General features: G+C 38.7%; 1 protein-coding gene across 1 annotated transcript; it reads left to right on the top strand.

Moving 5' to 3' along the window:
• Positions 1–1558: 1558 nt before the first annotated feature.
• On the top strand, positions 1559–13219 carry nufip2 (nuclear FMR1 interacting protein 2). The gene is given in 5 exon segments (XM_047379110.1): positions 1559–1949; positions 4299–4717; positions 4720–5992; positions 11818–11850; positions 12188–13219. Coding segments are annotated over 5 exon segments (1929 nt in total). The 5' UTR covers positions 1559–1798; the 3' UTR covers positions 12241–13219.
• The last annotated feature ends 1443 nt before the right edge of the window (positions 13220–14662 follow it).

Here is a 14662-nt window from a genome sequence, read left to right as displayed (position 1 = left end):
GATTCGCAGAATTTCCTAGTCCAAAACCCGAGGCAGTTATTGTTAATAATAAAAATCCGAAACTATTATTTTTTTATTATTAATAATAATAATCCAAAATTATTATTATTATTAAAATAGGATAAACTACAATTTATACTATATATTTAAATAAATATTTCTCAAAGATTGTAATATTAAAAAATGACAGTGAAATGTGGTAGCAAGTCCAAAACAACTCATTCTGTGGAAGTTAAACCAGTTAAACTGCTTCATTTTTCATTTTATGCATCCAGATATTTTCATGTGTTTTGTTCTACAATGGATAGGTAAACTGAGTGCAGACAAGCTATATTTGTTGCTTAATTTGGTGCATTTATTGTGTAATTGCTCGGTTTATAATACCTTAGTTAACACAGTAACTGATGTAGTTGATCTAATATAAACAACTGCTAATATATACACGTGTATATAAAAATATATGTGTGTATTTATTAACATAGTGAGATCTAGTCTGTCTTTGGTGAATTATTTAGAAAATCCGTTGTGCTCCGTTTCCTGGTGGTGCGGTATGATTCATGTAGATTGACTCCGGCCTGCCCCGGCATCCATCAAAAATAGACTGTGGTCAAATGATGGCCGTCCGCACAGCGCAGCACTTGTGCTCTACCATCTGATGAAAGCTGACTTTCTTCTCCTGACTCTGCTGTGTCTCTCTCTGATAGTGTCTGAAATATATCTAAAGAAAAATCAGATTGTTCGCTGATCTCTGTGTTGCTGCCATTGTAGCAGCAGTCAGTTTACATGCGGGGTTCCCCTTTGATGTCATAAAAGAGCGCAACAAAATCGCAAAGGAGTAGTCTCTGTTCATTTCAGTGGCATGAATTTACTTTAAAAAATATTTTATGAATGTTTCCTTTCCATAAATGTAATTGGATTTATCATAAAAATTCGATGTCATATGCTTCATCGCTGCACAGTGAAGTAATTCTAATTATAAATATTTTGGAACAAAAATGTATTTATTGGAATGTATGTACAACACAAGATTTTAAAATAATTATATATTGATGTAACAATGATAATGATGTCAAATAGTAATTCATTGTTTTGATACTTGTTTATTTTTTTATAATTGAAACATTTAAGTGATTCTTAATTCTAGATACATGTAATAATAGCCCGGTTTTATTTAAATCGTCACCTTAAAATATAATTGTACGACTGATCTATAAAACTGTGAAGCTTATTTTTTCAAAACATAATCTTTAATTATATTCAAATGTTTTGTTCTAGGTTTCTTTGGTCTTCCTTATGTTTTTTTCATGATCATGCATTTGAAGAAGAGTATCGTACGAACAGATCGGTATCAATAAGCTTCCTTTCCATTTTAGGAGAGGGGCTGGTCTCGCCATGACCCTCCACCAAAGTGTGTCCACTGGCTGGAGACGTGGCAGCGCCTCGGGTCATATGATTTTTGGCTCCTACACAAACCCCACCCCAATCCTTTTTCCCGGTCTGTAAGGGTTACCAAACGTCCCTTGTTCTTTATTTAAATAGATAGTGACAATTCAATTATCTGCACCGAGCAACGAACTTTTCCACAAAAAACTAATTTGTGCGATCCTCATATTGTACACATGTATTTTTTTGGAAGCTGAGACCACCCAAAACAGTGCCATTTTTAGCCATTTACTGCTGACGTCTACAGAGGCTTCAAATAGCTTCCGTTTCACTCTGGTAGTGATTGGACAGTCCTGTGCCGTGCAGTGAGCTAACGAGCTGGCTGTGGAGCACAAGCCCGACACTCTTCATTTCAATGGAGGAAAAGCCCAGAGATCGGGCACAAGACAGGCAACACCACCACCACAACGCAGAGGACAGGACCTCCATCCAGCGCACGGCTTGTCTGAAACATGATCAGAGCCAGTTCCAGTGCCAGCATCAGGAAACGCAGACGAAGAAAACAGGTTGGGCCATCCGGAAAAGTTGGCTAATGTCAGCGAGCCGACTAGCATTTGCTAACTAACGTGATGAGGGCTTAGGCTGCTAGCTAGCGATTTGGTGCTAACCCGAATTACAAGAGGAGCTGTTCAGTAGACCGACAGTCGGCTACATGCATACGAGACCGCTGGAGCTATATTCGCAGGCTAGCTAGCTGACGTTGCGTGACAGTTGCCGCCGCAGTTGCTGGTGGTTTTGACACATCGGGGATTGACCTTGTACGCCGGTTTCACCACCCAGTTTTCCTCTCGCTAATGTAAGCAAATACAATCAAAACTCTCCCCTGGTTACGCCGTGTTCTCGACTCACCAGCGGATATAAAAGCGCCGCTCGCCTTCCAAACGTACTAGTGTTTGATTCCAGCATGTCCGCTTCCAGCTTAGGAAATAACACCGGCTCCGCTGGAATTTTCTCTGCTGCCATTTCCTGTCGGCCATGTTAGAATATCAGTGGGAGCTAACTCCACACATAGCCGTGTAGTTGGAAAACGGTGTAAAAGTATGGAACCTTTTTCACGTTTTAACCTCTTTTACCTTCTTGTTTTCGCTGCTGTTTGGTAGAAGTGACATGACGAGCGACCGTTGCTAGCTTATTGGTTGGTTGAAGTTAGCTAGCGTTAGCCGTCTGGTCTTTCTAGGCCCTTTAAGTGTTGTCTGGTCAGCATGAAGCCACGCAGCTGAACGGATAGCATCAAAAATACATTAGCAGACAGCCGCCTTTATTTGTATATGTTTACTAAAAAGCAGGCAACCGTGTCTAGGGCCGAGAGGTACGATTATGCAGAATCCCATGTGTGCAATGCCAACAAACACCAAGGTGGAGAAACACTATATTGTAGGAAGTCCCATGTTGACACAGCAGTTCTCTTGTATCTGTGCAATTCTAAGGCCCCGTCGTAGTTCACTCTAAATCTATATTTGTACTGGAAATATATCTGTGGGGCTTACCTGGCTGCTCTTAATCTTTAATGTATGTATGATAATCCTGCATGGAGTTTGAAGCTACATAATGGATTACGTATTGCAAAATTATTCAAAATAATAATTCAAAATAATTGCAAACTAAACAAACTGATTGCTTGGTTTGCAAATGTATGGTCTCGATTACTGTTTTAAGTCATACTATTGGGGAAATATAACTTTCTGTGAATTTGGAAATGTTAAATCCTTAATTCTGCCCAACAGATCTCTTTTCAGTGGTTTTTACCATTTCACACACACTGACATTTCTGATACTTTTGGTTCTTTTTTACAGCTGTGAACAGCCCTGTTTTATACCCATGTACTGAAATCACTGCATATAATTTATTAGATTAGATACTCAAGGTACAATTACCTAAAGTAAAACTACAACCTCAGTGGATTAGAGTATTTACACAAAAATTTCCTAGCTTGTTTTCCTAAACTGAAAAGCAACTAACCTTCTTACTCCTAAGAAGAAGCTGCAATGATATGAGATTTTGATTATTTTAGTTAGAAAAATGGCAGGTAGTACATTTATTTATACGTAACTCGGTTTTGATACATAAACCTAAGCAAAACTATAGAACACCTGCTAGTTTTGGTAGCCTTCAGAGGCGCACAGTATTGCATATGTTCGCCTTGCTTTACTCTATGCTCCATACGGCCAGAAAAAAAACTGGTTACTCTGGCACTTTCTCTGGGACTCCAGATTTTAAACCGTCAAAATGGTGTGATGAAACATTTTGAAAGTCTTTTTTTTTTTTTCATTGTTGTGCCTTTTATTTCTGTAAATAGTCCTTGCTTAGTATTACACCATTTATTTTTTTGGGGGGGTCTGATCCTCGTTTGGACCATATGACTCATAAGATTTGGTACAGGTTGACACAAGGTAGCATAATATGTCCGAGTCTACTTGGCACACCTCAAAAAAAAGTCTGGTACAAAATAGAGATGCACAGTGTATTGAGTCGTAATCATTATGTCTATGAGTGCAATATCACAAAAGCTAAGTGCTGCTTGGATGCAGTATTTGGTTGTGATATTATGTCTCAAATGCCATGCATCCAAAGTCTGCAGGTCGGTAATATATTTAGCCAGTTAGATGGACTTTTATGATCTTCAATGTTTATTTTTAGTGGTCGAGATGGAGTCAGAAAAATCTGGCTTAATATTATCATCAGTCAATATCATTGTTGCAAAATTCTCCAATAGAATCGCAATTACATGTTTTTCTAATATCATGCAGATCTAATACAAAAATTGACCATTGCTAGAAATGTATAAAAGGAAGGTTAAGGACTGTAAATAATTGGCACCCCATTTCCATGTAACTGATTTAGTTTTTCCTTGCAGGCAATAACAATGTAAACATCAATGACGAGGAAGGGGAGAAGAATCCACACCTGCCCTACACTGTTGGTATGTCCAATCCCTCCAGCAGTGATGGTAATAGACACATAAGTAATCCAAATGTGAAGCAGAAAGGGCAACAGAAGCACTATACCTCTGTTCAGAAAGTGAGCAGCAAATATTTGGACCATAAGAAGAATATGGACTTGAAAAATGACAAGAAGGCCCTGGATTTGAGTCATTATGATATTCAACCTTTGGATAAGAAAGACTCTGCTTTACTTCAGAATGGGCTTGTGACAAACTGTGGCTTCATTACAAATGGCTACTCTAGCAAGGACAATGATGGCAGCGGCTCCGAGGGTGGATATACTACTCCGAAGAAGCGCAAGACCCGATGCAACAACACCAAGAGCGCTGATAGCATGTGACGAAGGAAAAAGAGAGAGACATGCAGCCCCGCAACACTACAAAGGAGCTGGGTGCTTTGAATGTCGAGACGCCTGAGAAAGAAATGGCGTCCAGACTCGACGGCTTCAGATCAGGTTATAAAGTAGAATCTCATGCGACGGCTAAACGGGCTGTCGCATCAGATCCTTCAGTAGCCGAATCTCAGAGGAAAAACTCTGAAGGTAAAGCAGCTGGCACCTTTGGTAAGAAAACAGAGGAAAAGCACAAGGGCAAGCTTTCCTCACCTTCAAAAGAGGACTCGTGGACTTTGTTCAAGCCCCCTCCTGTATTTCCTGTGGACAATAGCAGTGCTAAAATTGTTCCCAAGATCAGTTATGCAAGCAAAGTAAAAGAGAACCTCAATAAAGTAGCTCAAGGCGGAGGAGAGGCAGCGCCTCCTCCCGTGAGACTGTCCCAGGTCCCCATGTCTGCTATGAAAACTATCACCTCAGCCAGCTTTACTAACGGTCCTGTTTCTGGCAATGGGAACGGCTGCCCATCTGTGGGTACCTTCTTTGCTCCTGCTGCTAGTTGTATTCAATCAGCCCCATTTATCCCAAGTGGCCAGAATGTAGCATCTTTGGAAAGTAACTGTAGCTCTACAACAAGTCCTGTAGACGGAGAAGCAAGTGAGCTCAGAAAGTGTACTGTTTTAATCTACCCTTTAAATATGCAACCTGTGCTCCCGAGCGCTCGTCACCTCGACCCGCCGGCCGCTCAGACAAATCAGAAAGCCCTGGGAGACATCTTCCAGAATCAGTGGGGGCTCTCCTTCATCAACGAGCCCAACCTGGGCCTTGAAGGAGGAAACGGGTTTGTGCCTGCTGAGGACCAGACTTCTGTGACTTCTCATAATGAGAGTCAGGCTGTTGCAGCCAAGGTTGCCCAGCCCCTCTTTGACATTAGCCCATCATTTATAGAAGCAGCTGAAGCTTTTTCTCAAGAAGAAGCGAAAAGGACTTGTGCCCCCTGCCAAGTATCCAGTGTTTGTTCTCCTGCTTGCACAATGAGCGAGGAAGAGACCAAACTGCAGCCAAGGGTCCAGGAAAAGACAAAAGTCGAGTTGAAGGGCATGGGTTCTTCTGTGCTGGCCCAAAGTAAAGGCAACGGTTCTAAGCCTGCAGTGGGCCAGCAGACCACTGTGTTGTTTGGCTCCTCTAAAGAACAGATCCACCTTAAAGACGTTGGCAGGAGGTCCAGCTGGGGTTCCTTTGACCTTAAAGCTGCTGTCACCTTTCACACTAAAGGTATGTTTCACACTCTGCTCTTATCAAAGACATGTTTTATCTCTAAGCTGGGAGGCCAGTTTTGTCATCATTTGTCGACATTTAAATGTGTTTTAAGTTTTTTATCTAGAAGATCATAATCTTTACTGGTATGAATAAGTAGGACATTTTATTTTGGTCATTTCTAAGTCTGTATTGTAGGTCTTAAAAATGTTATAATGGAAATTGTTTTAATTCTCCATTCTCTTTAAGGCTTTCTTTTGCAAGCAGAGAGCTTTTTGTATCATCAATGAACAAAATATAGAAACTTTTCAGTCACAGCTTAGTTCAGCTCAAAAGCATCAGTAACTTTTTCTATTTAGCCACATTGGGAACATAGTTTTTATAAAGTAATTGTACTAGTGAAGAATTGGCACTTGAAAATTTGGATATAGACTTTTCAAGTGTGAATTTTTTTTTAACCCTGTAAGTGTGTAAGTTCATCTTATTAACATGTACATGTAATAAAAAAAAAAAAAAGATTTTGGAAAGCTCTGACCTGCTAATTTCAATTATAAATACATACAGTTGTGTCCAAAATAGAAATCCAACTAGAATAACCAGATCAGTCACTGGTTTTGGTAGAAATAATATTACCATATGACAAATGATTTACTGTTAGGTGTAGCAGAGTCATAGAAAACCAATAGAACCAACGCTATTATCTGCATGGTCCTGAGTCTGTTATTAAATAATTGATTCAAAGAGGAGTGTTCAAAATGATAACATTGTGAAGTTGAGATCATTCATTCTGTGAAGAAACGGGTGTCAGGTGGCCTACATGCATTTCTCCCTAGAAACCTCACAGAAATGGGTCGTTCCAGGCATTGTTCAGAAGAACAGCGTACCTTAAGACGTTGATTAGAGACGGGAAACGCATGAAGTGCAGAAAATGATAGGCTGCATGGCTAAAATCTCCAAAGCTTTAGAATAGATGCCAAAACTAGAGAGACGTGGAAGAAAACAAAAGACTCCAATGATCGAAGAATAGCCACAATGGCAAAGACTCAGCCAAGGATCAGCTGATCAAAGGAACTAATAAATTAGCAAGTGGATTACTCAAAGAACGTTTATGGTTTTGAGCAGACCTTATGGATCTAAAAAAGCAACGGCAAGTCGAGGAAGCTGAGATTAAAAAGTCGTTGGATTTACTGACTGCAGTGACGAAGGCCTGTCATTTACCGCCCAGGAGAAAATCTCAGGAGAATCCAGCCATCATCATGATGTTTGTCAACCACATTCTTCATCATCAGTAATTATCACCTTTTGAAGATACTGAATACAGTTCCGAGGATTTGGGAAATGATCTTGACCCAGACATCAATTTTAATCCTAACTGCTGTTATTATACCAATGCACAATTTAATCAGATATTTAGTACATCCAAGGACAAACGGTCAATAATTAATATTAACAGCAGAAGTTTCTATGCCAGTTTTGGCCATATTGGAGAATATTCTCATTTTCATTTTAAGAGTATGTAAAAATGAATATTATAAGAACACATTAAGTGAAAATAAACATCAAGGAAATTTGGAATATTAAGCAGTATAATAAAAACAACACAAATAAGTTAAGTGTACCCAAAGTATTTAATTGATGGAGACAATTACAAAAGGAATGAAATGGCTAATAGTTTCATAGTGTAATACTCTTTTCTTAATTGTTTTTTTGTAAATCTTCGGCCATAACCCAGAACTTCATTCCTTTGAGAACCTGGGTAGAAGGATGTTTAGAAATCACAGTTCAATGTTTCTTAGTGCTGTAACTGATGTTGTAAAATGTAAGAACAAAACATCCATGGATTTACATGGGATTGATATGACACTGGTGAAACTGGTAATTGAGGAAATTTCAAAACTGTTAACATATTAATTTGTCATCTGACATTGGTGAATTTCCAAATAAAATGAAAATAGCTAAAGTAATACCACTTAAACAGGGGATAAACACCAATTACAGACCTGTCTCTATGTTGCCACAATTGTCCAAACAGTTAAAAAACTGTTTAATAAAAAGCTCAAATCATTTGTAGAAAAACATAAACTCACTAGTGAAAGTCAATATGGGTTTTGATTAAATGAATCAACAGCATTGGCCAGTTTAGAATCTGTCCAAAAACTAACAGCAGTCGATAATAAAACAGATGTTGGAGTTTTTTTGATATGAAAAGGCATATGACATTAATCATTTATTAATACAAATGCAATGATGTGAAATGAGGGAGAACCAGTTAAATTAGGTCACAAGTTACTTGAGAGACAGAAAATATGTGCAGTTGGGAGATATTGGTTCTGAACATTTCAACATTGTTTGTGGGGTTGCTCAAGGGTCAATGTTTGGCCCTAAATGTTTTTTAGTATTAAAATAAAGTATTTATGCTAAGTAAGTGAAATTATGAAAATTGTACTTTTGGCAGATGATGGGTTTTTTTTAATGACATGGAGCACCTAAAATGAAACAAACAAAATACTTGGTTGGATGGAAATAAGCTGTTTTTAAACCTAAATGTTATGCTATTTTGGAACTACAGATAAAATATAAAAATCTAAATGCGACTAATTTAAGTCACTGTTAAAAGGGTACATGAGAAAATAAACTGGAAACCTCACTTTAGATATATACAAAGTAAACTGTCTAAAACAATCTTTTGTTGTGATACTATGGAATATTATTAATGCAGAGGTAAAGTCCAAACATTAAACAGTTTTAAAGCATCATACAAAGACTGTTCTTACTGAATGTGGAACATAGGTGGGACAAAATAAGTTTGTAAGTTTATACCTGTCCCTTTGAAAATGTACATAACTACAGGTCCTTCTCAAAATATTAGCATATTGTGATAAAGTTCATTATTTTCCATAATGTCATGATGAAAATTTAACATTCATATATTTTAGATTCATTGCACACTAACTGAAATATTTCAGGTCTTTTATTGTCTTAATACGGATGATTTTGGCATACAGCTCATGAAAACCCAAAATTCCTTTCTCACAAAATTAGCATATCATTAAAAGGGTCTCTAAATGAGCTATGAACCTAATCATCTGAATCAACGAGTTAACTCTAAACACCTGCAAAAGATTCCTGAGGCCTTTAAAACTCCCAGCCTGGTTTATCACTCAAAACCCCAATCATGGGTAAGACTGCCGACCTGACTGCTGTCCAGAAGGCCACTATTGACACCCTCAAGCAAGAGGGTAAGACACAGAAAGACATTTCTGAACGAATAGGCTGTTCCCAGAGTGCTGTATCAAGGCACCTCAGTGGGAAGTCTGTGGGAAGGAAAAAGTGTGGCAGAAAACACTGCACAGCGAGAAGAGGTGACCGGACCCTGAGGAAGATTGGGGAGAAGGGCCGATTCCAGACCTTGGGGGACCTGCGGAAGCTGTGGACTGAGTCTGGAGTAGAAACATCCAGAGCCACCGTGCACAGGCGTGTGCAGGAAATGGGCTACAGGTGCCGCATTCCCCAGGTCAAGCCACTTTTGAATCAGAAACAGCGGCAGAAGCGCCTGACCTGGGCTACAGAGAAGCAGCACTGGACTGTTGCTCAGTGGTCCAAAGTACTTTTTTCGGATGAAAGCAAATTCTGCATGTCATTCGGAAATCAAGGTGCCAGAGTCTGGAGGAAGACTGGGGAGAAGGAAATGCCAAAATGCCAGAAATCCAGTGTCAAGTACCCACAGTCAGTGATGGTCTGGGGTGCCGTGTCAGCTGCTGGTGTTGGTCCACTGTGTTTTATCAAGGGCAGGATCAATGCAGCTAGCTATCAGGAGATTTTGGAGCACTTCATGCTTCCATCTGCTGAAAAGCTTTATGGAGATGAAGATTTCATTTTTCAGCACGACCTGGCACCTGCTCACAGTGCCAAAACCACTGGTAAATGGTTTACTGACCATGGTATCACTGTGCTCAATTGGCCTGCCAACTCTCCTGACCTGAACCCCATAGAGAATCTGTGGGATATTGTGAAGAAAACGTTGAGAGACTCAAGACCCAACACTCTGGATGAGCTAAAGGCCGCTATCGAAGCATCCTGGGCCTCCATAAGATCTCAGCAGTGCCACAGGCTGATTGCCTCCATGCCACGCCGCATTGAAGCAGTCATTTCTGCAAAAGGATTCCTGACCAAGTATTGAGTGCATAACTGTACATGATTATTTGAAGGTTGACGTTTTTTGTATTAAAAACACTTTTCTTTTATTGGTCGGATGAAATATGCTAATTTTGTGAGATAGGAATTTGGGGTTTTCATGAGCTGTATGCCACAATCATCCGTATTAAGACAATAAAAGACCTGAAATATTTCAGTTAGTGTGCAATGAATCTAAAATATATGAATGTTAAATTTTCATCATGACATTATGGAAAATAATGAACTTTATCACAATATGCTAATATTTTGAGAAGGACCTGTATTATGTGACCAACAAAATCACAGTTATGGTGTGGCCAGCACAATCCCCGGACCTTAATCCGATTTAAAAACTTGTGGGGTGATACCAAAAGTGCTGTTTCTGAGGCAAAACCAGGAAATGTAGAGGAATTGTGGAATGTTGTCAAATCATCCTGGGCTGGAATACCTGTGCCAGAAGTTGGTCGACTCCATGCAACACATATGTGAATCAGTTCTCAGAAACATTGGTTTTACAACTAAATATTAAGTGATTCACAGAGATGATGAATACTAAAAGTTTTTCACTTTATACAGTAGATTAGTTTGTAGAGAAAAATGCAGACACTTCGATTTTGGTGAACAGCCCAATGATCCTTTTTTTTCCGTCTTTCTGTAAAGTGAATAAAAGATCGATGCATTATACTTTGTTGTTTGATTTAGAACATAATGTGCAGCGTTCCCAATACATGGAAATAAAAACTATTCTAAGGATTATGAGCTTTACTCACATTTCTAAACACAATGCTATTATTTTGAACACAACTGTATTTATTCTTCTTTTGGGGTAAATTGAAATTTCGGCTCTTAAATGAGATTTTTATGGTAAAATAGAGCAGCTCTTAGCTTAATTACTTTAACTTTTTTTGCAATACTGCAAATGTGATGTGAGTTTTTTTTCCCTAAAAGATTATTTCAAAAATAAGTTGTTCCATTTTTTTTTTTAAAAAAGGAAAATGCTGTTATGTATTTGCTGTTATGCATTAGATTGTTGAATCATTAATTTATTGTAACGCCGAAGGAAGCATTAGTTGTGAACGATTAGTTTATAGTAGGATGTGAGGCGGTGTCACGTTATGCATGTGTGAGAGAGAGTCAACGTTACACAGCTCCGCAGTTGAAACTGGATTTCAAACCGACAAATGTATAGAGTGGCGTTTTAAACTATTCTCCAGCTTGTTATATTCATTATCAGCATTATTACCATTCCTAACAGCACTCCTGATGTGGCTCTTGCAGAGAATGTTGATGTTTACCTTTTTGAAAAACGACCAACATTTTGTAACCCAGTATGTCTGATGACAAACCGGGTTTAACGCTTTATCTAAATAAAGCAAGGTGTCTTTATTTTATCGCGTTCAGTTTGAGCTTCCTCCTGTGCGGCAGCCTGAATGAGCAGCTAACTGCCTCCTTAGAAAATAGGTTTCTTTCTAAAAGCTTCGTCCACATGTGCTTCCTGAAAAACCTCAATGATACTAAAAATAGGTATTTTTGTTTTCTTCCAAGAGAGGGTTGTCAGAATGATCATACGTTGGGTTATATTTGTATTGTTTCATCTCTTGACTTGTACATTATATAAAAGATTCTTTGAGACAACTTCATGAACTGATGTTTTTTTCCTTAAACAGAAATGGAATCAATTTTCAACTTGCAAAAACAAGGTAAGGAAACAGTTTTACTGCCCTTATCTCTGTGTTTTTGATCAGATCTCTAGAAACACTGCTTCAGTGAACAAGTAGCTGTATAGCATCACATAATGATCTGTTTTGTTTTTCTGCTCAACAGTATTCCTAATCAAAAACATTGTTAAATGATTAATGTGATGTATATCCTGCAAAACCATATTAATTCAAATGTATTTACATTATGACCATTTTTATAATTCTGTTTCAGCTTCTTATTGCATAAATGCTGTTGAGGATTTTAGTCGTACATTTCCTGTGACTAAGATTACTTTGAGTGACTGTTTGTCTCTGCTCTCCCACCTGTCCACTGCAGATCCAAAAAGAGTAGTGATTTATGATGAGACCAAGGATGGACCTGATAAGTGAGGTAGATCATCTCCAGTGCTTACTGTCTTCTCCTCTGGGTGCTGCAGGCGTCTACCTTGGGAAAAAATAAAAAAACAAATCCTGTCTGATAAAGTGACAACTGTGAAAACACTGATAGCTAAGCATGATTCTCCTTGGAAACTCGGGTTTATTAAGACTTTTTTGTTTTGGTTTGTTTTGCTTTGGGAGCGCACCAGACGGACATACACAGATACACTCTGGATGGATGTTAAAAGGAGTTGATCGGTGCCTCTCTAATACGATGAATGGACCTTAACGACTTCTAGCTGTGGTAGTCCTCGTCTCATGGCTTTTAAGGGATAATGTTCAGGAGTTCAAGCACGCAAGGAAGGTGTCTTGGACTGCACCTCCTTAAGCCTTTATCCTGTCGAACTGTGGCAGCCGTCGGACCGGCTATGGGATGCCTCCTTCATTTTCTTTCTTCACTCATTCAAACGAGTTCACTGTAGATACGTTGGACGTTATACTTACAGATCTGTGCGCAAGCTTGAATTAGTGGTGAATGAAAGGAGACGACCCTTAAAAAAATGCCTAAGTTGTAGAGTAAAGGTGTTTCAAATCCTGTTACAGTGGCAGTGGAAACTTGCGAGGCTTCATCTGGGAAGGGAGAACCTTGTCTTAAATCATATAGAGAAAACTACTTGGAGCCCTGAAATTTCATATGTATTGCAGTTGTTTTATGCCATTTCAGCTGAACTAACACGAGTATTAACTGCATTGCTGTAAGACCCCACTGCTAAGGTACGGAAGTGCCGAATTTGAAGGAAAACCACGCCCCCTTTACATCATTTGTTTAGTAGGTGTGCTAAAGATTTTAACATCGGTTCTCTGTTAATTTTTCTGTCTCTACATTTCACTCAGATGATCAGAAGATAGATTCACACACACATTCACACACTCAGGATATTTGTACGAACTGTTTCTGTTCAGTTCGTCATTAAAGGAAGATTTTATTTTAGTTGCTAGCCACTTTGTCAGAACTGTGTTAGAATGTTAAAAGGGGTTCCTCAGAGTTTTGCTGTGGATAACATTTTACTTTTCGCAAGCCAGTGTGCAATAACACCATGGAAAGTGGGTTATGTGGAGCTACAAAATCATCTGAGATGCTTATGTAGCCTGCAGTTCACTTTTTCAAAACTATTTGAATCGCATTTATCTTGTTGCACAATTTTCAGACTTAACCTTTATTTTTGTTTTGTTAAGGTCACTCTTGAGGTCTAATTAAATTTAGTAATTGTAGGAGCCCAAATTTGGTCAGCTTTGTCATCTCAAAAAAAAATATATTTTATGTTTCTGTCATCACAAAGAAGCAGAGAGTGGGGGTGTCCTCTTACCTAGAAAATCTAATTTGGTTTAATCGTGGATTAATAGCACTTTATGTTAACAAATTACCTTTATCCTAACTGCAGAAAATATATATGTAACACTAGAAATACTCCTTAGAAGAATGGCTCTGGGCTGTTACTTTTCAGAAAAAAAAAATATATATAGTTGCTAAATACAGAATTATTAAATATAACTCAGGTAGTGTTGATGAAGCCATGAGTATATTCAATGTTGAGTTTTTTTTCTTTGCCAACTGGCCCCTGTCATGTAATGTCCTCATACTGGAAATGCTGAATTGGAGTCCTACTGCTGTTTCATGTGATGTTCTGAAAACACACCAAATACTTACCTTTGACAAAGGATGTCAGTTATCATGTTGGGCTTGTTGTAAGATTTGATCTGCTAAAACAGCACATTGCATCTTGCTCTGTTTTAATAGTTTTCCTTCACCGTAATGGAAATCATCTCTGCTGGTTCATTCCCGCCTCCTGTGTTTATATTATGTGTGTGTGTGTGTGTACACATATACATACACACACATATACACACATAATGTGTGTAATTAGTTTTTGGTACAAGCTGGATTGACCTTTTACTTCCACATCCAGTTTTAGTTAGCTCTCTGCTTATTTGGTGATGTCCATCTTGTCGAGGCATGGGCTGGTTATCAGTATCCAAGGCTACCAAGGTCTTTAAAGGTTCCTGAATGTCCTCATAATATATTATTATGAGTGACCACACGTTTCTCCAGTTGGATGGGGCATAGAGTAGCAGCACTGCCACTCCCCCACCTATGGCTGCATACTGCTGGTCAACTGGCTGAAAGATGGCTATAACACACTTACCCTCGCTCACAAGAATGATGTTATTTGGCTGTTTGGATCTATTTCAGGTCTTAAAAACATCGTCACCCATGAACGGTATTAAGACAGGAGTAACATTTTCTGTTTTAAATGAAAGAATCATATTTTTCTGCCTGTATTTTTGTCATAGTGTGAGAATCTCTTAGCCACGCCAGATCGAGTGTCATAGAATCTGCGTTCCTAGTGAGGACGGGTGAATCCGCTCTATGGAA

Source organism: Girardinichthys multiradiatus, chromosome 11 (assembly GCF_021462225.1).
Source record: "Girardinichthys multiradiatus isolate DD_20200921_A chromosome 11, DD_fGirMul_XY1, whole genome shotgun sequence".
NCBI lineage: Eukaryota > Metazoa > Chordata > Actinopteri > Cyprinodontiformes > Goodeidae > Girardinichthys > Girardinichthys multiradiatus.
This window is presented reverse-complemented; position numbering and strand designations above follow the sequence as displayed.